The 24,947-nt window shown below is 38.4% G+C and overlaps 1 protein-coding gene across 1 annotated transcript; it reads left to right on the top strand.

Annotated features, from left to right (window-relative positions):
- The first annotated feature begins 65 nt into the window (after nt 1–65).
- LOC138708558 (uncharacterized) lies at nt 66–23,956 on the top strand. The gene is made up of 3 exons (XM_069838674.1): nt 66–378; nt 457–2,116; nt 23,831–23,956. Exons 2-3 carry the CDS (start codon nt 665–667, stop codon nt 23,954–23,956), a joined length of 1,578 nt encoding a protein of 525 aa, XP_069694775.1. The 5' UTR covers nt 66–378; nt 457–664.
- Nucleotides 23,957–24,947: the final 991 nt, after the last annotated feature.

Genomic DNA, 24,947 nt, shown 5'->3' on the forward strand with positions numbered 1-24,947 from the left:
AGTGTATTGCGTAATTTGTTGGAAGTGAGTCGAGTGCAAATACAGGCCTAGTTAGATTATTATTGGGAAAGCAAGCGTCGGATAGATAACAGAGTAGCATATAGATGATACTACGTAGCCATAGGAGTAAGGTAGTTAGGAAAATACGAGAAAGACGAGGAAATAGAAACAAGGGAACCATGGAGCAAAGGAAGGACGAGGAAATTATGGAAATTAGGGAGGAGGTCGAGAATAACGCAGGACAAGAAATAGAGGGAGAGCGAACGGTGGAAAAGCAACAGAGTAGAGACAGTGGCAAAGGGGAAATGACGCTAGAACAGTTATGGGAGCAGATGAGACAATTCATGGAAAATAAATTAGACAACAATTCAAGGGAAAGTAGAGAACAAATAAAACAAATGGAAACTAAATTAGAGAATAACTCAAGGGAAAGTAGAGAGCAGATTCTGAGGGAAGGTAGAGAACAAATAAAACAAATGGAAACTAAATTAGAAAATAACTCGAGGGAAAGTAAAGAACAAATAAAGCAAATGGAAAATAAATTAGACAACAATTCAAGGGAAAGTAGAGAACAAATGAAACAAATGGAAACTAAATTAGAGAAAATGACTCAAGGGAAAGTAGAGAGCAGATTCTGAGGGAAAGTAGAGAACAAATAAAACAAATGGAAAATAGATTGGGGGAAAGTTCGAGAGAGATTAGAGATCATATTGCAAAATTAGCGGAAAGAGGAAACAAGATGGAGGACAAAATAGAGAAGCTAGAGGGGAAATTAACCGAGAATGGGATCGGAATGGAGAACCAATTGAAGATAGCTATGGATAGGATGTCAGAAAGTATGAAGGATTTAGAAGTTAGAGTTAGAGATAGCGCTACTAGTGAGAATAGCGACCTAAAATCAGCTGTTGAGGAAACGATAGTGGAGAAGGTTCGAGAAATTCAGAATTCGGTGGAAGAGAAAATAGGTGAGATGGATCAGGAAGTGGACGGTCTCAAGCGAGCCATAAAGAATAAAGAAAGGGCGGATAACGAATGTTTGGAAGAATTAAGAAGTAAACTGAACTCAATAAACGACGTATTAAATGGGGGTAGTCCCGCAAATTTAAGCGGACATAGCAGCTCGGACCGTGCAGTTTCTAGACAAGAGGGCACAAGTGAGAGCCCGGCATCAGGTAGCAACATAAATGTAAGACATGTTAACAATAGTGTTGGTGAGGAATGTCAGACCTCACGGGATGATGTGCGTAGTGAGTTGATAAATGTAAACGACAAGGCATATTTAGGCCGTCCCCAGTACCCCACTCACATTTTGAATGAGATTGGTTACCCTATTTTTGATGAGGTTGAATTTTCAAACCCGCATAACTACATAAGTGAGCTAGAAACGTACTTTAGAGTAAGAGGGGTGCCGGATGACTTAAAAATGACTGTCGTACGAAAGAGCCTAAAGAGCCGACCACTCAACTGGGCGCTAGTGGCCCTAGGGGATAATGTCACTTATGAGGAATTCAGAGAAAAATTTTCGGAGAGATACTGGGGACAAAGACAACAACAAAGAATTAGGAAGGAAATTAATCAGAGCAGGTTTGACGCGGGAAGAGGCGTCTCTATGATAGACTATTTTCTTGAAATTGTTAAGAAAGGGAAAAGCCTCAATCCGCCAATACCGGATTCAGAGCTGATCCAAACTGTGATTTCGCAGTATCCCGAGAACATAAGGTATAATCTGATCGTAGCAGGGCCCCGAGACTTCGGGGAAACAATAGATTTATTGACTGCGCTGGATGGTTCGGACGCCACGCACTATGAATGTAGTGGACAGGCAGATTATGAACGGGGCAAAGGAAAGGGTTCAAGCCTCACCGACCAGAAAGCGGGGAAGGGGGCAAGTACAGCCTTTTCATCCCCAAGGACAGGAGCCCAAAATCAGAGTAGCTGGGGTTGCGACAGGAGCCCCAACAATGCACATAGTCGGTACCATAATGGCCATAACGGAGGGAAAAGTCCCAACAGGGAGAGGAGGATTGACCAGCCCTTTGGGGGCCCTTACAATAATAGTAGGAATAACCAGAGTAGTCATAACAGGATGAGGAACGATCGAGGAGGTGTTGGTCCCGTGCGTAGGGTTAACCACATACGATGGTACACGGGAAGACAAGAGAACGGAAATAATAGGCTTAGAACCCAACCACACTGGCTTCGGAACAGGAATTACAGACAGGGATTCTGGCAGCCTAATTTTAGCAGGGGACCGCAAAATCGAGGTGATTGGAGGAGACAGGAGCAGGAGAGAGATAGGCGAGACGTCCTACAAGAAATGGCCTCACAAGGGTGCAATAGGCCACCTACACAGTGTAACGTGGGACAAAGCAGGAATAGAGACATGAACGGACGTCAGCAAAGTCCGGTCAGAATGAATATGGGCCGGGAGCCTATAAATTGTAGAAATAGAGACGAGGTAGCAGTGGAACCGACTGCATCGCACTCGGGAAACTGCTAGACAGAAGTCTCAAGGGTTCGGAGATTTCTGTAGCTAAGTGCAGTAAGCCACTGTCAAAAGAATCCACCAACGCGGTAAGCGTAAAGAGACAGAGCGATATTACTAACCCAGAGTTAGAAAATAATGGGACTTATGTATTGCCTTATATAGATGCTAAAATATTTGGGATAAAGTGTTGTGTGTTGTTGGACTCGGGCTCCACAAATAATGTTTGCAGCTTGGAATTTTTTCAAAAGGTTAGGGATTCAGGAATAAAACTGCAAACGTTACCGATATGTTCACTGTACTGTGCAGGCGCCCTAAGCAAGAAAAAGGAAAAGGTAAAATATCAAGTATGGTTCGAGTTAGAGTGCGGAGACGTGAAATTAAATACGATTTTTCTTGTGATACAAAGGTTGACTACCGACATCATTATTGGAGTAGAAAGCTTCTATGAATGGCCCGCGCTATTAGATTTCAGGGAAAACAGACTAGGGGTTACGGCAGGTAACGGCAGTGTAGGCCATGTCCCATTCAGTAGCAATAACGCTCGAGCTGAGTTAGATGAGAGAACCGCGGGAGAGATAGAATTACAGGAAGAGTTATTTTTTGTAGAGCATCTAAAAATTTGTAAGAATGTAATTATAGAGGTTAATCCGTGGGAAGGTAACGAGGTAACTAGGGGAGTGTGTCAAGTAGGCTGCGGAGAATGCGAATTGTGTATCGGCGAATTAGTCCATGCGAGACAAATAGGACGCAATCTCATTAGCGGTAGGGCCAGCTATTGTAATGAGAATTCGCCGGGCGATCTTAGGCAGGTAGACGCGTATAACAATAGGAAGACAGATACTTTCGAAATAGTGAGAGATAAAGTTAACCAGGCACACGGCCTGAGTGAGAGTGAAAGAAAACGCTTAATGGATGTTGTAGGTAGCCATTTAAATGTCTTTTCAGACGCGCCGGGTCTGTGTAGAGTGTATACACACAAAATTAAGGTGGTAGGAATGGAGGAATTTCGGCATAAATGTAGACCCATCCCCCTATCTTTAAGGGATCAGGCAGACGAAGTCATAAATGATATGTTAAAAGACGGAGTTATAGAAGTATCGGACTCGCCTTACGTAAATGCATTGTGCTGGGTTAGGAAGCCCAATGGAAGCTTAAGAGTAACGATCGATGCCCGACACGTTAACTCGTTTTCAGTCAAAGATAATTTCAGGACGGAGTCAGTGGACACTTTGTTAGGCCGTATCAGTGACTGTTCTATATTCACTAGTTTGGACTTGACCAGTTCGTATTGGCAGATTCCGCTGGACGAGGACTCGAGAAAATTCACAGCGTTCCTACTTAACGGGAAAGTCTATCAGTATACCCGATGCCCATTCGGCATCGCGAGTTCTGGATCTGCGCTACTAAGGGCACTTGACATAATTTTTGGTGATTCGACGAGAGGTTTTCTGGCACAGTACATTGACGATTTTCTTATATATGGCAACAATGTGGATAGGCATATTAGGGATATTGATTTTGTACTTACTAAATTGAGAGAGGCTGGTATGACAGTCAAGCTGGGGAAAACAGCATTTTTTAAAGTTGAGACAGTTTTCCTGGGTTACGTAATTTCGTCTGACGGAATTAGACCGGACCAAGAGAGAATTCAGAGCATTTCGAGGATCCCGCCGCCGCGGAACCGGAAACAGGTTCGTAGATATCTAGGTATCCTACAATACCAGAATCGGTTTCTCGTCAATTATGCTAAGCATGTAGCCCCACTCAGAGCATTGTTGAAGAAGGATACACCATTCAGGTGGGGGTCGGCAGAGCAGGAAGCATTCGATCGAACGAAACTGCTTTTTGCCGACTCAATTCTGTTGGAAAGGCCTAACGACAGCCTACCTTTTCAGATTTATACGGATGCGTCTTCATATGGATATGGAGCAATTCTATGTCAGACAGGTGAAGATAATAAGCGACATGTGATTGCCACAGCTTCTAGGGGACTGTCGCGTACCGAAAGCAACGCATCAATCACGGAACTAGAGATTTCTGCTGTGTACTTCGCACTACAGAAGTTCCGTCAGTATATCTTTAATAGGCAGATAATCATATTTACTGACCATGTAAGCCTAGCGTTTCTGAGTAGATGCAAATTGACGAACTCTAGAATATCCAGATATGTGCACGAGATTTTGGCTCATGATGTGACGATTAGACATATTCCGGGGGCAGACAATATCTTTGGTGATTGTCTCTCTCGTTTGAATTCCAAATCGGGGCTACCGGAAACTATCACCGCCCCCACGTACGAAATTGCCGTGATGAAAATTGATTCCACGAGGAATGGAGCTCTGACGGGAAAATTTCGGAAAATTGCAGATTTGCAGCAGGAGGATTCCACGATAAGGGCCTTAATGGACAAAGCTAGAGAAATCTCACAGGTGAAAGACGAAGTGTATGGATTGCGCTCTGGTATCCTGTATAAATTGCATGGTAGGGATATCCAGAAGTGGAAGATATACATACCTGCGAGTATGGAGAATGAACTTATAAACAACTTTCACCTATCTATGTGTCACTCTGGGAGTGATAGGATCATTTTAACTATGTCAGAATCATTTTATATTAAGCAACTGTCAAAGAAGGTTAGAAGGGTAATATCTCGTTGCGAGGTCTGCCAGAGGGCGAAACCTCTAAATGTAAGGTATGACAATGTACCACAGGTCATTATCAGGGGTAAAAAGAATGAACTTGTAGCAGTGGACGAACACGGTCCAATGCCCACATCGTCCTTCGGACACAGGTACATATTTGTTACGTACGATGTCTTCACAAAATTTGTAAAGATTTACCCTTTAAGAAATATCTCTAGTAAATTGTGTGCTGACAAGCTGGTTAGAGATTATATACCGACTTACGGCCCGGTAACAGCGGTGCTCAGTGACAATGTGTCGGTACATAAATCGAAAGTGTTTTGCGAAAGGCTGGAAGATGCGGGTGTGAAGCTGTACAATTGCTCCGCATACTTTCCCAGCGGTAATCCCTGCGAAAGGGCGCTTAGGGATATATCATTGTACCTCCGTATTCTGTGTCACCGAAACCATAAGGACTGGTTTAGGCAATGTGAGGTGATTGAGAGAGTCATGAACCACTCTATTAATCCAACGACCGGAATAGCTCCGATCAAACTGATGTTAGGGATCGATCCCGATCCTATGATAAAGAGTTTGCCGCAGGCAATACAGGAGGGTGAGCCTCCTAGTGCGGAACTACTGTGTAAACTAGCTTTCGACCGAATGAGGAAAAAGGCTGAGTAGAGACTCGGTAAAGTTAAAAGATATCGCCACAAATGGGAGCCCACACCCGGCGATTTGGTATTGCTAAGGGACGTGAAGTTATCTTCCGCCCTTAGAGGACGTTACTCACGCATGGAGCTACTGTACAAGGGGCCCTACGAAATTAAGAGTAAATATGGAGACCATACTTTCGAATTGGTAGAAAGGGGAAAAAGTAAACCTGTTGGAAGGTACCACAAGCAACTCTTGCGGCCTTTCAAACAGGAGAGGCTAGGAGGCAGGAATGAGAAAGAGTAGGATGGTTAGTATCACGCGTACAGCTAGGTGAACATGTACAGGGCGGCTGGTACAACCAAGCACGCAGAGTGTGTAACTGATCAATGAATAAACAATTGTAAATATGTGAATGAATGGTATTGTACATATGTAAATGTGAATATAAATTGTACATTGTTGTGCTTATTGTGTGAGAGTTGTGTACATAGAAAGGCTTGTGAAGATATATGTATTATTTATTGTAATTGCTTGTAGTGATATTATAATCAGATTGTATTGTAAATAATGTGTTACCGGCTGATAGCGTAGGGGAACTGTGAGGCTAGTTATAGGCAGAAAGCGGGGACATCTCATAACATTGGAAACTCTTTCGGGAATTTCCAATGGTTATGTAGATGGGCATTTGAAGCAGTAATTACGAGAGGGAGAGACCGATTTATTAGCGAAGTGATATCTCCATATTTTTATTACATGTATTCGCGGGGATGTTCTGGCGACTTCGTTAGAATTAGCTTCCTCACACAGGTGTCTCGTCACTTGTCAGCATCGGACAGATTTAGGGCCACCTTGAGCGGGGTTTCGTATAGACTCGATGAAGCATAAAAGCCGGAGTCGGACTAGACCCGTGGGAAAGATACTGCCAAGCTTGGGTTTTCCAAAGAACGGGTATTCTTGTGAGTTATACAAACTAATTAGATGTTATGGGAAATCCAAAGTTTAAATTTAGAGATGACATATTTCGCGCCCAATAAGAAGAGATCTTGGTCCAGCTTATGAGGTCACTTTGGACCAATAGGGAATAGATTTTAGGCCAGTTAGTGACGTAGTTTTTAACCAATAGGATAGTTAGTTTTAGCGTAGGATAGGTTTTTATAAATAAGGGTGACGGGGAGCGGACATAGACGACTACTATTCCGCTTCGGAGCGGAGATCATCAAAACAACTTTACATCGTGTCGGCGGCCCTACATACAGGGCAGAATAACTACTTCGTTTGGTGTCGACAGGACTACTATTTCGCTTCGTGTCATAGTGTACTGGACAGAGTATTGAATTTGTAGTATCGGATAGAGCTTATTCAGAGCCGCCATAGAGTCGATACAGAAGTGCGACCAACGATTGAATTATATGTCAGCCGGAAATACATATTCTAGGGTTTACCAAGTGGATACGACAATAAACTTATAGTTTTGAAGTTTACGCTGCCTTTTATTTAAGTAGCCGGCTTGGTATTATTCCCGACATCAACCTACACCACAACCGTACCTCGGCTACCCTGAGTGAATCTCACGCAACATCGAGACGCACCCACCCTCAAATGGCGCCCAACGTGTGGTCACAATAACCACTCACCCTCAAATGGCGTCCAACGTGGGAACACAATAACGACATCCACCCACAAATGGCGCTTTCCAACGTGGGAACTCAATAACGATTCCACCCACAATGGTGAACGGGAGAAGAGTTCGGGGCAGAAGAAGATATCAAACGATAGACGACATTAAGATATATGGATCATGTGCGGAGAGATAGAGGAAGGCAGAAAATAGGAAAGATTGAAGAATGGTGGGTTTGCAGTGAAAGACCTGCCCATGGGTAGAACAGTATTAATGCATACTTCATCGTTGCCCATATTAAGCAGTAATGAAAGGAGATATTGTAAAGAGTAAAATATTTTATGCTCGACCATGCCGAAATGTACTAATTATACACCTGGTAGCAGTCCTTTAATGCATGTCATTAAAGTACACCTACTCATTAAAGTACAGGTCTTCAGCCAATGATAACTCAGCTTACATGTCTTTAGCCAATGAGAAGTCAGCTTTGTACCGTTATAAAACCGCAAGTATAGATTATTCTCGGATATGCAATCGAAAGAGAATTAGCGAAAAGTCACTGAGGCTGAAATCCAATACTGTCGCAGAAGATTATGCTCTGTTACTATAATAATTAGCGTTAATTGTAAATAATATTCAAATAAATTCAATTTGTCATCTCGTTTTTCAATGTCGAATTTAATAATCAAAGTTATACCACGTTTAACGGGATTACACAAGGTCAATGACATTATTGTTTCTCGGAAAAAATCAATACTTTCGCGTCTGCGTACATCTCTCAATTCACGACCTAGAACAAGGTCACTTCCGATCTTGTCAGATACAAATAAAATGTATGCATCTGAAAACCGGTAATTTCAAGTTAGAAATATGGTCGAGCATAAAAAGTTGTATGAAACTCGCCTATAATGGTAATTAAGAAGCTCGTATGAAAATTATGAAACTCGCTTGCGCTCGTTTCATTAAACATCCATACTCGCTTTCTTAATTACTATCATTATAGGCTCGTTGCATAATGTACTATTAAGTTATCCAAGATCACAATGTTACACTGGTTGGCGAGTTAGTATAGTGCTGGCCTTCTATGTCCAAGGTTGTGGGTTCGATCCCGGGCCAAGTCGATGGCATTTAAGCGTGCTTAAATGTGATAGGCTCATGTCAGTAGATTTACTGGCATGTAAAAAAAACTCCAGCGGGACAAAATTCCGGCACATCCGGCGATGCTGATATAAGCTCTCCAGTTGCGAGCGTCGTTAAATAAATCATAACATTTTACAATGTTACAAATCCCTTTGTTTTTATGGTCAGCAAAATTATCGTTGCCGAATTTGTGCATATGCTTCAACCTCCACCACAAGCATATAAAACACACAGGAAGAATTTAAAAGAGATTCAGAACTTTATCTCAAACATTTACATAGTTAACTGAAATAACTAACAAACAGAAATTTAAAAAAAATATTTAACCACTTCTGTGGAATTTTGGCTTAATTAGGCTACTTCAAGAACTCAAATTGTTATTGGACTAAAAATTATAGTCCGTACGCATAACTTTTCATTCTAAATTCTACTGTAGACCCTGAGTATGAACACAGGTCTATTTTTTCCACGAAATTAACGTTGATGGACAAAAATTATTGTACTTATAAATGGCAATATTATAAATCATACAGATCATAGCATTACCCGAACACGTATATCACTTCTTTCTCTATCTTCGTAAAAGCCTTAAGTGACCGATAAGCGGTATACTAATAAATTAATTACAATATGATTATTCTATTATTATCTAATATGAATAACAAATTACAGGTTATTTATACATTATTTATTGATAAACTTTTTTGTCTACACCTGTGGAGTAACGGTTAGCGCGTCTGGCCGCGAAACCAGGTGACCCGGGTTCGAATCCCGATCGGGGCAAGTTACCTGGTTGAGGTTTTTCCGGGGTTTTCCCCTCAACCCAATATGAGCAAATGCTGGGTAACTTTCGGTGCTGCACCCCGGACTCATTTCACCGGCATTATCACCTTCATCTCATTCAGACGCTAAATAACTTAAGATGTTGATAAAGCGTCATAAAATAATCTACTGAAATAAAAAAAAATAAACGTTTTCGACTCGACTGAGTCATCTTCAGATCAATGCGTAAGTACCAAATGAATACTTTTATAAAATGACAAGTGCATATAAGATCAAAACCAAGCGCAATATTATAACAGACATGTTAGTACATGTCTAAAATATTAAAATACAGGGACATCATTTTATTTTTACTTCAATTTTTATTGTACCTGAGTTTCTGTATGTACAGTACTTCACTCCCATCCCTTCTACTAATGAAGTTCCAACTGTCCTCCACACAGAACCAAGGTCGCACATAATACTGAGTTAGTGAGTATAGTACGTTTCAAAAATATATTCGCATTTTCCAGTGACGAAAGAGCTTTTAATATTGAATCATATTTTCGCACAGGTACTGTCGTCCGTTTGCCTACGTCGCATACCGATTTCCCCACCTGCTTTTGCTCGCCCCTCTGTCAAGCTAGTGGCTGGGCTGTCTTGGCTCTTTTCCGAAAACATTAATTTCTGTTGTAATATTATACAACTGTTTAAAATAACTTAAATAAAAGGGCCTCATTAAGTAATTAACTGTCACGTGATTTCCCCTCTTTCTACGATCCTGCGACATAACTACTTGAACGGACAGTAGATAGCATGTGTGAGTAATTTTATCTTTTCGGATCGGGCAGAAGTGAAGATTGAATTTACAGTACGTAAGGTACTCTTTTATAGACTAGGTACAGAATTAGTTCAGCATGAGTTACTAGTACGAAGGACGAAACTGGTAATTGGAATTAGATGCAATAGTCTATAGTGCGATAATATGCACAAAAAAACTGAAGCCTGTATCGAAATGAACGGCCACCATTTTCAAAAATGTGTTTAAATATCCATATTATGATTATTTTTCAATTTAACTTCATTCTCTATATTGTACGCTAATGTGCTGTAGATAGTATAATATACACTGCATAATGGATACGTTCGCATGGATAACTCAGTTCGTGGGTAAAAACACTCATTGTTAATACTGTACTGTATTTTGATTCCACGTATGGTGGGTCCCTATCACCACGGCATGGCGCGTCCTCAGGTTGCGGATAGAGGAGACGGCCTCCAGATATGGAGGGTAGCTGCGAATATATTGAATAAGCAGTCGTGGACAGCCGATAAGGGGTGGTCCTCCAGCTTGGGGGTTGGGCGAAGGGCTAACAACCCATCACCGTAAAAAACAGCTTGTTACGAATTCCTACAGTAAGCCTCGGAATAGGACTGATTCTCTGGCACGACCACAGCAAAGGAATAAGGTTTTGAGATTTGGCACTTGGAACGTAACTAGTCTTTATAGAACAGGAGGGGTAACATTAGTAGCAAAAGAACTAGCTAGATATAGAATAGACTTTGTGGGAGTACAAGAGGTTAGGTTAGATGGGAATGGCATATCACAAATAGGAGATTACTTGTTGTATTATGGGGAAGGAAACAATAATCACCAATTAGGAACAGGATTCTTTGTACATAAAAGAATAAAATCAGCAGTAAAAAAGGTCGAATTTATCAGTGACAGGTTATCATATTTAGTACTTAAGGGTAGATGGTGCGACATCATAGTTATAAATGCTCACGCCCCTACAGAAGAGAAAGACGACTATATAAAGGATAGCTTCTATGAGGAAATGGAACATACTTTTGATCAGTTCCCTAGGTATCACATGAAAATTTTATTGGGGGATTTCAACGCTAAAGTAGGACGGGAGGATATTTTTAGACCAACTATTGGAAAAGAGAGCCTACACGCAATTAGTAGTGACAATGGAGTTAGATTAGTCAACTTTGCCACATCGAAAAATTTAATTGTCAAAAGTACAACATTCCCCCATAAGGATATACATAAATATACTTGGACTTCTCCAGATGGATTGACACACAACCAAATAGATCACATCTTGATAGATAAACGGAGACATACTAGTATAGTAGATATTCGAACTTTCAGAGGTGCAGACTGTAATTCTGACCATTATTTGGTGATTGGAGAATTAAGAGAAAGATTATCAGTAGCCAAGCGAGTAGAGCAACAAGTTAATATTACTAAATTCAATATTTTGAAATTAAAGGACGAGGAAGCTAAGCAAAATTATCAGGTCGAAATTTCGAATAGGTTTGCCACTTTAGAAAGTTCCGACGAAGTTGAGAAAGAATTAGATGTTAATAGCGTGTGGGAAAATATCAGAGATAGTATCAAAATTGCAGCTGAGCAGAGCATAGGTTATTATGAAACTAAGAAAAAGAAACCGTGGTTTGATGAAGATTGTTGCATGGTAGTAGAAAGAAGGAAACAGGCAAAATTGAAATTCTTACAGGATCCAGTTGAGGAGAATAGAGATAATTATTTCAATGAAAGACGGGAAGCAAGTCGTACACTTAGGAATAAAAAGAGAGGTTACTTGAAGGAAAAACTGAATGAGGTAGAAACAAATAGTAAGAATAAAAACATTCGAGATTTATATAAGGATATAAAGGAATTTAAGAACGGATATCAGTCAAGGGTAAACGTGATCAAGGATGAGAATGGTGACTTGCTTGCAGACTCTTCATCAATCCTAAACAGATGGAAAAACTATTTTGCGCAACTACTAAATGTACATAGGCCAAATAGAAATGATCGGGACGATATTGAAATACAAACTGCTGAGCCATTTATACCCGAACCCACGATTTCAGAAGTCGAAATTGCGATAGAAAATCTGAAAAAGTACAAGTCTCCAGGTATCGATCAAATTCCAGCAGAATTAATACAAGAGGGTGGAAGTGCATTATATAGCGAAATTTATAAACTTGCACTTGCTATTTGGGAAAAGGAAATTGTACCAGAACAATGGAAGGAGTCCATAATTGTACCTATTTTTAAAAAGGGGGACAAAACCAACTGTGGTAACTTTCGAGGAATATCACTTTTGTTGACGTCGTACAAAATTTTGTCCAATATTCTTTTGAGGAGATTAACTCCGTACGTAGATGAAATTATTGGGGATCATCAGTGCGGTTTTCGGCGTAATAGATCGACTATTGATCAGATTTTTTGTATTCGGCAGATAATGGAGAAAAAATGGGAGTATAAGGGTACAGTACATCAGTTATTCATAGATTTCAAAAAGGCATATGACTCGGTTAAGAGGGAAGTATTATATGATATTCTTATTGAATTTGGTATTCCCAAGAAACTAGTTCGATTAATTAAAATGTGTCTCAGTGAAACATACAGCAGAGTCCGTATAGGTCAGTTTCTATCTGATCCTTTTCCAATTCACTGCGGGCTAAAGCAGGGAGATGCACTATCACCTTTACTTTTTAACTTCGCTTTAGAATATGCCATTAGGAAAGTTCAGGATAACAGGCAGGGTTTGGAATTGAACGGGCTACATCAGCTTCTTGTCTATGCAGATGACGTGAATATGTTAGGAGAAAATACACAAACGGTTAGGGAAAACACGGAAATTTTACTTGAAGCAAGTAAAGCGATCGGTTTGGAAGTAAATCCCGAAAAGACAAAGTATATGATTATGTCTCGTGACGGGAATATTGTACGAAATGGAAATATAAATATTGGAGATTTATCCTTCGAAGAGGTGGAAAAATTCAAATATCTTGGAGCAACAGTAACAAATGTAAATGACACTCGGGAGGAAATTAAACGCAGAATAAATATGGGAAATGCGTGTTATTATTCGGTTGAGAAGCTCTTATCATCCAGTCTGCTGTCCAAAAATCTGAAAGTTAGAATTTATAAAACAGTTATATTACCGGTTCTTCTATATGGCTGTGAAACTTGGACTCTCACTCTGAGAGAGGAACATAGGTTAAGGGTGTTTGAGAATAAGGTGCTTAGGAAAATATTTGGGGCTAAGCGGGATGAAGTTACAGGAGAATGGAGAAAGTTACACAACACAGAACTGCACGCATTGTATTCTTCACCTGACATAATTAGGAACTTGAAATCCAGACGTTTGAGATGGGCAGGGCATGTAGCACGTATGGGCGAATCCAGAAATGCATATAGAGTGTTAGTTGGGAGACCGGAGGGAAAAAGACCTTTAGGGAGGCCGAGACGTAGATGGGAGGATAATATTAAAATGGATTTGAGGGAGGTGGGGTATGATGATAGAGACTGGCTTAATCTTGCACAGGATAGGGACCGATGGCGGGCTTATGTGAGGGCGGCAATGAACCTTCGGGTTCCTTAAAAGCCATTTGTAAGTAAGTAAGTAAGTACTGTATTTTGATTAAACAAAAACCTAATGAAAATTATCAAACTCAAACTTGCGACATTTTCTAGTTTATGTAAGTGGACGAACTATTTTTCTTCCCTCCTATACCTAGTAAAGTGATTTGTTTGTATTTTACATCAGTATCATCGAACTCCGTTTGTGGGAGGGGTAGCAAACGGTGTTTTCTGTTTTCAACCGTTAATCCAAAGGTATAGCCAGGTTAGTATTAAAAATATTAATAAAATAAAATGATGTCCCTGTATATTAAATACATGTAGCATTGCAATAAAACAGTATTTACTGAGTAATGAAAAGTGTGTGCATCACAAATATATAAAAGTTAAGTAAGCAAATAAGATAAAACTTATGATGTTTCATTTTATTAATGATCATATGACAGATAGGCTACGTGGAATAGGTGCGGTAAGTGTGTACAGATGCCATAAAGAGAGTTAGTATCACATGGCGGTAGATAAGCAACAGATTAAAATGATGAAACCTTCACTCAATGAAATGTGTTCATAACACAAAGTGAGCTAGATAATAATACCGGTTCCGTAATGTGTTAACATACGAGCAATGGCTTGATACAAGATCTTTGAATGTTGCACAATCTTCGTTAAACGAAGCAGAGAAGAAGGCGCTCCTAACTTACTGTGTGTGCCTTGGATTTGAAATGAATGTGTAATCTACAGTCTGATCCGTTTGCGTATGGATAATATTAATTTATTACTATAAAGCCATTTTGATAGTAGGAAAAATTTCTTGCTGGTTATATTATGATTAAAATATGGGAGTTTCCATATGAAGAGTCCACTGCAAGAATGATTGATGTCATTTGGAATACATTTTGCAGGAGAAGCAATTGAAAGTTTGAAATGCTTAGAGCTCAAAGCTTAACTGTGATTTTCCGATCATTACTGGACAATGACTATCAGTGTTAATGCCATATAACTCTGTATGTACATTCGACACCTAAGAATGAAAACCTCGTATGTCTAATTTTCTAAATTTTACAGGAGAGCAAAAAATCGACATACAAGGTTTTCACATTTAAATAGATTGCTCGTAAGTCGGAAATTCTATATGATTTCGAGATACAAGGATTTTCTATAATGACTAGAGATACGCGCTTTTCATTTTAAAATTAAAGCAATTTTTCTCTTTTTTCATGAAAAAAAATTTAAAATGAAAATTTTGCAATTGTAGACCTATAAATCTGAGTGAAAATCGCATTTTCGAAAAAAAAAATCGACTTACGAGGTTTTCATTCTTAGGTGTCGCTATATGCCTTAAGCTATGCATTAACAGTCTTGGTTCATTTTCGACAAGAAAGTGACATCCATCATTCTTGCAGTGGACTCTTCATATATGACAATCAACAATGCATAATCTGAAACGACAAATGAAAATCGTATATGATTAAAATGGCTATTACAAATCAACAGCGGGCACAATGTGTTCTTTGGTATACTAAATTTGAGAGTGTTAAAAGAGTTCAAAGGGAATTTCGACGTGAGTATGGTTTGCGTAAGTCCCGCGTCGTGGCGTCGTGGTCCAAGGCATCCTGCCTAGGACTCGCGTTACGGGAAGCGCACTGGTTCGAGTTCTCACGGGGGAAGAAATTTTCTCATGAAATTTCGGCCAGTATATGGGACCGGTGCCCACCCAGCTTCGTGATGCACTTGGGGAGTTACGACAGGTAGCGAAATTCGATTACACAAACCAGCTATAACGCTGGGGGCTCATCGTGCTAACCATACGATACCTCCATTCTGGTTGGATGATCGTCCACCTATGCTTCGGCATGTGGCCTTGAGCCAGCAGTCGGCTGGTCGGTCTTAGCCCTTCATGGGCTGTAGCGCCACGAATTATTATTATTATTATTATTATTATTATTATTATTATTATTATTATTATTATGCGTAATGTACCTAAATACGATTCCATAATATTGTGATATCGAACATTTGTAGAAACAGGTTCTGTGTTATAAAACATGCAGGAGGTCGCAGGCGAAACCCAGTACGAGAAGCAGCTATCTTTTGGCTTGGTCCCCAAACTCCACAGATCTAATACCTCCTGACTTCTTCGTGTGGGGTTTTGTTAAAGACATTGTCTATTCACAGAAACTCAGGAACATCGATGATCTGAGTGTAAAAACTACTCAAGCTTTCCAACAAATCACCCCTCTTGTGTTACAATGGACATGGGCACAACTGCATCACCGTTATGAGTTGTGCAGGGTGCGCAATGTGGGTCATGTTGAGCTTTGAGAAATCTCCCATCTTTCAGTGTTGTATGCACAAATTTTCTACAAATAAAGTTCGGTAGTAAATGTTTTACGGTGTTTTTATTTTATGTATACCCAAACGGATCACCCTGTATTTTGGTAGGAATTTAAGAGAGCGTAAGACAAAATGGAAAGTAAATGTTGTTCGGTCAATTTTAAAGAATTACGAAACATTATTATTATTATTATTATTATTATTATTATTATTATTATATTATTATTATTATTATTATTATTATTATTATTAATGCCCCCAAGTACCTTCATGGCATGTTACGGGGATACCTTTACCTTTACCTTCACTACTACTACTACTACTACTACTCGTTATGTTTACACAACGCAGAACTGCACACATTGTATTCTTCTCCTGATATAATTAGGAATATTAAATCCGGATGTTTGAGATGGGCAGGGCATGTAGCACGTTTGGGGAATCCACAAATTCATATAGATTGTTACTTGGGAGGCCGGAGGAAAAAATACTTTTGGGGAGGCCGAGACGTAGATGGGAGGATAATATTAAAATGGATTTGAGGGAGGTGGTATATGATGCTAGGGACTGGATTAATTTTGCTCAGGACAGGGACAGATGGCGGGATTATGTAAGAGCGGGAATGAACCTTTGGGTTCCTTAGAGTCATTTAAGTAAGTAAATATTATAGAAATGATTTACTTATAGCCGCAATACTTTCAATTCTTTAAAGAAAGAATATAAAATCTTAAAAAAAAACGTGTAAATAGACTAAAAAGTTTGTTTAATTGCAAAATGGCTTAAATCCACGTCATATGATCCCAGTTCCACCAACCCCACAAGTACTTACGTCAATAGATATTTAATGATTGACAGAAGTCATATGCCAAAAATGAATTTCCCGTTTTAAATTTTACAACGGATATTTTTAATTGTTCTTTTGTGAACTTTGGGATTTCGTGGAGAAACGTTACGTTGGAATAACACCCTTCAATTTATGTTCTTCACAGGAATATTCTCGGGAAAAAAATAATACACAAGGAGTTATTTTTCGCTTCGAAGTGCGTAAAACGGATCTTTCTTCCCTATCCGTGTTTACTCAATGGCGTGACTCACTATATAAAAACTGAGCTGTAACATACACAGGGAACTAACAAAGACTGAACTTCAGAACAAACGGAAGTAACTATAGAAGTATGTTTTTGTTATGTCTAGCAACGTAGAAAGCAAAACTACTTAAATTTTCTGTTGAGAGACAACGGACGAATACTTCAGAAGTTTAGACAGAGACTACACTATAGGGTACATCACATATCAAGTCTCAAATTCAAGCACACATAAGCACAATACACAATATAGTAAATGGAGCTCGTAGCGCCTGTAGCTCAAGAGCTAGCGTAGGGGAGACCCGGGCAAAACGAATAACCCGGGCAAAGAGAATAATGCCTATTTCTTAGAAACGCCAACAGGTAGAGCTTTCTACTATGTTGGGGAAGAATCCCTACCAGATTTTGCTGCTGGAACTGACTTGTCATCATTCTAGCTAGTAACAGAAGAAGTCAGCGTGTGTTTAAAGAAAATTGACTGTTTTCTTAAAATATTTCAAGGTAAGAGAAACATATGTGCAACATACAGTACTGCAGAAATTCTTTGATATGTGATAGTAATATATAGGCGATAGAATTAGTTCTAAAATGCCGTACTTACGAAGAAGATTATTGACGTTTATGTTTGTATAATCTTAAATGAAAAGCGAAGTGGCGTCTGCGGGCAAAGTGGATAACTTATCCACTATATAAGTATTAGCTGTATTTTTGTATTTATTTGTGTATTGTAATAAAGCGTGTTAGATCATTTTACATAGTGGAGGCATTAAGTTACACTAATTAAATTAAAATAAGCAACACTGATTTTAATTTTTACTTAAAAAGGTCGTAATGTGTTTTCAGGTGGTTTAATTTTTCAAGAGGAAGACGGAGCAAGCCAAATGGTCGGAAGAAGACATGAAGAAAGCACTTGAAGAAATGAAATCTTCCAATCAGTGGTTCTGCTATCTGGCCATACAACCGTAATGTGTTTGTTGATGAAGAGTTTGCTCCAGATGAACTTACAGATCGCCCACTTGAGACAGAAATCAGCGAAACGACAGCTGGCTCAGATTTAACAAATTCTGCGGTGCCAGCTTCTTCAGCGGCTGAAGAAACAGTTAATGCTCACTGAGAATAAACCACCTCTGTGATGTCGGCATCTTCAGAGATTGACGAAATATTCAATACATCAATTACACTCATTAACATCGTGTTTATGTGTTGATTTAATTTTTTTATCAGTCAATAGAAATTAAATAGAAAGGTGAAAATGTTATAGGGGGATTTGAATAATTTACAGGGAGTTATACCTGAAAGCTTGATTTGCGTTACAGGGATATTCACTTTGCCCGGGTTAATTATTCGCTTTGCCCATGTACCCGGGCAAAGCGAACAATTAACTACATTTTCTTTCTCAAATCATATCACTCTCCGTAGTACGAGAAACGAATTGCTGTTTTGTAGATATGTGGACAACATGTGTCACAACCAAAGTCATGAAGTTTTTATTTCCGGAGCACCAAAATATAGCATGTGGCATTGTTTATTCTTAGCTTATCCGCTTTGCCCGGATTTCCCCTACTAGTTCTACATCCAAGCAGTCCGGAGTCGATCTCCGGGCTAGTCATAATGAAATTTGTGGCGCTCAAAGCAGACGTTACGGAAGGTTTTCACGGAGTACGTTTAAAATAATACCATAAATACATAATTACGTAGGCCTACGTCTTATTGGCTCAATAATTTAAGCCATGAATCAAAATATCACGTACAATAGCATGTCACTTCTGTAGCTCTTAGTTTTTCGATCTTCGTGATCCAAGAACAAAACTCTATAAAAAATTTTAATGTTCCTAAATTTGTCTTATTGAGTTCAAATTCAATCCTGGAAAAGAAATTGAGATCTATCGGTGTAACTCAGTCGTTCAAGCGTACGTACATGTTTGAGCGACGATAAACGATAAAAGAAGGAGCGATGGTATACCAGAGGCAATTGAAACATGCATTGTCATTGAGGTGTGCATATTGGAGTAACGATAAAAGCGACGGAAAAGAAAAATTCCATTTTCTTCGCTTTTCTCGTTCATATGATCTCTGATTAAGATAATATTAATCCTGTATAATTACCGGTGGTTGTCAATATATCCGAATATTAATCGATTTATTATTATTTCGGAATATTAAATTAATTATCATGGATACTGACAAATTGATCAGTTGTGTATTTATTCGTGATACGTTATGTGATAACAAGAACCAATCACATCACAATGAATTTATACTAGCTTTGGGATGAGAAACGGGTTCAATTTTTTACGTATTTAAGTTATGTTAACCTTGTACCTAGCAGCTGATATTTCCTATGTATCTTCTCTCAAGTGAATGCATAGAATATCTTCTACTGATAAATCAAAATGTTCGCTTCCCGCGTTCTCGTCGCTCCGATATGAACACATGATTCTTTGATAATACCAAAGCGTCGCTAGGTCATTTCTTTTATCGTTTATCGTTGCTCCAATGTGTACAGTGAAACCTGCCTTCGCGGTCACTTCATTTAAACGGCCACCTGGCCAAAAGGCCAATTTTCTCTGGAACCAATTGGATTTGCCATAAGATCAATACAAATTGTCTCTTTATTTAGCGGCCACCTCATGCTTCGGCGAGCGGCCGGTGTCTCTTTGGATTGGAACCTGACTATAACAGTCACTGTCCAACAAAAATTTTTTCAGGATACTGTCTGACCTTTTTTTTCGACGGTTGGAGGACAGAGAGCAATATCACGAGTACAATAGCTAAGTATACAACAGTACACCCTCCATATCTTGGGGTTAGTTGGTTAGTTTGATGACTCTTTTGTCACTTTCCACTCCGACCCTGCACAGCTATAAATTCTTACTCGTTTTTTAAGGATTGAAACACGGACGTTTTCTATCAAAAATGTTACAGTATGTTTTAGGTCAGTAGTTAACCATTCGAATTTTTTTTATATTTTTTTCTCCTCTTTCCATCTTTTTCTATTTGGACCAGCTTTTACGAATTTTTCTTCTTTTCATTCAGTTGATTCAGAGGAACTGTGACGTTGGTTTGAGTCTAACAATAAATCTAGAGCGGTATTAAGTTTAGAGGCGAGACGAAAAATGATTGAAGAAAGTGAGAAGGGAACATCTGCGAGAAAAATTGCAGAAATATTCAAATGTGGAAGGACACAAATACACGGTATAATTAAGATGAAATATTAAAACAATGGGAGGAAAATATGCATGGCGGCCAAAAAAGAAGAGAGAATCTGTGTTTAGTAATGTGAATGATTTCGTTTACGAATGGTTCAAGTGTGCGAGGGCGAAGAAATTGAGTTTTGAAAAGGCTAGTTACAAGAATGGAAGAGGCTGACATTAATATGCACGATTGTTGTACGCACACAGTACTAAAAAGTCAGTGAAATTCAGTACTTTCATGCTGATTCATAAAAACCGCAACCTTAATCAAGCGGCCACCTGATAAAACGGCCATTTTATAACGTAACTTCAGATGGTCGCTTTACACAGGTTTCACTGTATTTATTTATTCATTCATTGATTTACTCACTTACTATTTATTTATTTATTTAATTTAGAGCGAAACGGGGGGAATTGTTACGTACATAGAATGTCATACAGAACTCTGTTATTTAACAAACACACTTTGAACTACATAAAACTCCTGATATCAGGGATAAAACGCAGAATATGTAACGCAAACGCTAGCTTCTACCCGCTCTGCACAGCTACACTCCACGATACGAACAGTTCAAGACCGCGCTTTCGAATGCGCCCTGTAATCAGCATTAGGTGATTCATAGCAGCCCTGTAACGAGCATGACGGCACGAGGACCGAATATCGTTCTCTGCGCATCAGTCAAATGGGCAAGCTTTCTTTGTGCTTTCTCTACAGTATCTTGATAGCAGAGTTGCGCTTTCTGTGCTTTTCTCTTATGCTAAAGCTAACCGATTCTCAGACTGATTGAGACTGTCGATCTCTACGACAAATTTAATCGTAGCATTACTTCATAAACAACTCTCCACCCACCCAGCTTTTCCACGATCAGTTCAGGATTTCGTATCGGCAAACAAGTTAGTGACTGTTCAGAAAGAAAATAATCCTAAGCGTTTGGAAATTAACTTACTGACAGAATAGTCTGGAGTGAATACTTTCGATTGGGGTAAATATCAGTTACGCTACTCTGAAATCAAAACAGAAAAACGTAATTTCATAAAGAAGCACTGAAAAATCCACACAAAAGACTCGCAACGTACTTTTTCTTGAAATTTAGTTGCTGCTAAACCATCACTGTTCATAACAGTGTTCTTTATTTATAATCTGACAAAAGTTAAATGCTTGTTCCTTAGTAAAAGCTTAATTACATTTCTAAAAGCTTGTAAAACGTCAATAAATCCAACCCCATTAGAACGTTACACATAACAAGAACTAATAAAATAAAACGATTAATATTTATATCATCCTCTATAATTATAATCACCACTATACAAAATAACTGAATGGTGAATTTGCAAAACGACTTAACTCCATAGAAGTAGTTTTGAGAAAATTAAAGAAAACTGTTTTTAGCCTCGCTGAACCATATATTGTTATAATATAATTTTTTATATGTAAGAGATATGTAAAAGAAATAGTTTTATTATAAAAATTCATACTTTTGTAGTCTTCTTCAGGTCTAAAAAAATTTAATTATTTTCAGGGCTTAAGTTGTTCTGCAAATTAACTTCAATCCTGCATTATAATTATTAGGTTACTGACACATAAACATGTTTAACTAAATGTATTTATACCAAAATCATAAAATAACCTTATTGCAATTGCTTAACAACATTATTTTGAACAATTTGTTAATCACAAGAGCACAGGCAACTCTTAGGAGTGTTATAACGAGACCACAGCTTAGTTTCATCTTTCAATTCTATGTTGTCTCCCATGCTATAATGTTTTCGTAAAATGTATTCACGTCTTCTTCATCACGAATGTACTTAAGCATTTTACGAATATTTTGAATTATGGTTTCATTGCTCGGGGATAAACCACTGTGTTGGAAAGTGTGGAGAAAGAATGATGCTGAAAATGATCAAGAAGTAGAAAGGGAATTCGTTGCGTCACTGGCTGAATACAACTGCCTACTGAAGGATGCACTGGGAGAAATGGTAAACGTGAGAAGTTCGGAAAGAATTACCAATGACAACAGACAAAAAACAATTTGTCAGCTGAGTGTACGATTTAAATGACATATTATGTAAGTTTCTTCAACACTTGATAGAAGAAACAAACTTAATGTATGTGTACACCTTTACATACAAAAAATTTTGTTTTGTATAATTTTGCTTTGTAAAATTTTTATACAATTGAGAATGGTACCAGAAAGAGGATGAAGTGAACAGATCCCTTGAAATTATATCTAAATTGTTTTTAAAACTTATTTTGTTTATAATTTTGACATGCAACTTGAAACCTGATAGCTCATGCAGTTTTTAAGATAGAGCCACAGTTTTTTCACTGTTTTATAGCTAAAACTATTCTTTAGTAACTGACATAGAGCTATTTTTTTATTTTTATTTACATTAATTAAATATTATCATATATGTAACTTACAATAATATTTTATGTTGCATAAATCATATAAAAATCCATAGATGATTATTAATTATATTAATGTCATTTTACTCATTGTCAGACACTGGGGGACATTTCAAGCTTCAAAATGACACCAATACGTTCTTGGTATCACCATATTTGACTGAGATATCGTGTTTGAAAGAATTAAATATTCTAAAATTACTATTTACAGGAAATGAACCACAAACGTTCAGAGCCTAGAAGACTCCATCATCATATGTCACCCCTTAAGCAGCTTCATGTCGGTCCAGTTTCAGCTTCTTTCTGCCTCTCAAATACCTCCGCCTTGTTTTAACTTTAGGTGTTGAATGTTTTATTTTTTGGCATTTTTGTCCCTATTTCCATTGATGCAACAAATCCTGCGATGGTGTTTGTCCCAGGGTTTATGCCCATCCTCCTCAGAATTTTAATTTCTACTTTTGGACTCTTATTAAAATGACGTACAACATCATTGACACACAAATTTACAGTTTTATGACTAACAGTAAAAGATTATAAATTACTTCATTATGTAAAAAAGTTTTTTCAATCTAATGATCATGCCCTGATATCTATGCATCTATTTCGGGACTAGAAAGAAGTTTATTTTACAAGCAATGCTGGACGAGGGGATTGACTGCTACGAAGTTCACTCCAAAAGTAATGCACTCCAAAAGTAATGCACTCCAAAAGTAAGTAACCGTGGCTGATGACGCAGCATTTTTGAAAATGGGACTTATCTGAAAAACCATAAGGTATAAGTCGAAAATTCTTATATCAAATTAAAGAGGAGAAAATTCTCTATTAAAATAGTTATATTTTGAAAATTCTAATTTTTTCATCATTTTTTGTGGGTGTACATATACCTTAAGTCCACCACTAAAGGCGTTTTACCCGTTAACCAAATATTCTGCTGCTAATAAAAACTATACAAAAGACGTGGATTAAAGTCATTCTGCTACTAAACAATTCCCCTTGCACACAGTAACATAATCATGCTCTCAACTCAAAACCTCCAAAATGTGGACTTAAGTCGTTTTGCAAATTCACCATTCAACTAAAGAAGAAAAAATACAAATCCCTGAAATGTTCGACATTGATAGAAATTGTGTCGCCAGCCAGGCAGCTGTGAGACGTGACAAGCCAACTGAAGCAGAGGAAGGTCAGGAAGTGGGAAGAGTGTGGTCTGCTGGCACTTTGGATTCGAGGAGTCCAGCTCATCCATCCGTCTTGTTCGCTTCTGCCTGACGTGCTCTTGATCGGCAGCCAAAATGGAGACGGGCAACCAGGAAATAGAGCTGCATCGCACTTCAGACATTCGACTGGTTTGTTTCCAATTCCAAATGTAGCAAAATCTGGTCATAACGGAATCTACTTTTGCTTCTTAAGCAGTATGAATGCTATGATAAAAGAAACTTAACAATGGCACTGCTTTGGAGTCAATATTGACACAGTCATCAAAGGTTAGACGACTTATAACTTATATTTGATAAGCTGGTGGCTAATGAGAATACTGAATGAGCAATACATGTGCAGCTCTTGAGACTGAAAGCAACGGAGCTAAGGAAGCAGAAATTTGTTTAGGCGGACAATTTCACTTTTCGATAAGCTCTCCCCCAGGAAATATCTGGCGCGGGTTGGGGGTATAAACCAAAACAAAAGCTAATGTATTTTATGAATTTACGACTTATTTACGGTTTATTATGGTTGTTGGCATGTTAATTTTGTATTTCTAATAAATAAACAGATGTTGGTCCCTTCCATTAAGTAAATTTCATAACAGTTCAAAGTGAGGTCTATGCAATGAGCAAACAAGGAAAAGTTTACCAGTTTGAGTGAAGGAAAATTAAATGTGGGCATTTTCATCGGCCAACAAATTCACAAATTTATGGCTGACTCTTTGTTTGAGGAAAAACTTTCCGTTACAGAAAGAATGGCATGGGGCGCGCTTTCAAAGACGTTTGCTCAAATTTCCTTGGAAATTCTAGGGCAGAGAACTACATAGCACTTATTGTGGAAATCATGTTAAGTGCATACGACAAAATGTAGTGTAATAGGTCTCTCAAAATACACTTCTTACATTCTCATTTAGATTTCTTTCCTCCTAACCTGGGAGCGGTAAGCGACGAGCATGGGGTAAATTTTATCAAGAAATATCTGAAATGGAAAGACCATATAAAGGAACATCATCATCCAGCATTTTTGCAGACTATTGTTGGTTCCATGTAAAATACAGTCC

Source organism: Periplaneta americana, chromosome 11 (genome assembly GCF_040183065.1).
Source record: "Periplaneta americana isolate PAMFEO1 chromosome 11, P.americana_PAMFEO1_priV1, whole genome shotgun sequence".
NCBI classification, from domain to species: Eukaryota; Metazoa; Arthropoda; class Insecta; order Blattodea; family Blattidae; genus Periplaneta; species Periplaneta americana.

Bases quoted from the DNA above. Each gene is read 5' to 3' on its own strand.
- LOC138708558 (XM_069838674.1), top strand. From the start codon at position 665: ATGGAAAATAGATTGGGGGAAAGTTCGAGAGAGATTAGAGATCATATT. The intron at 2,117-23,830 runs GTGCGTAGGGTT...GTCGCCAGCCAG, and splicing joins ATCGAGGAGGTGTTGGTCCC to GCAGCTGTGAGACGTGACAA.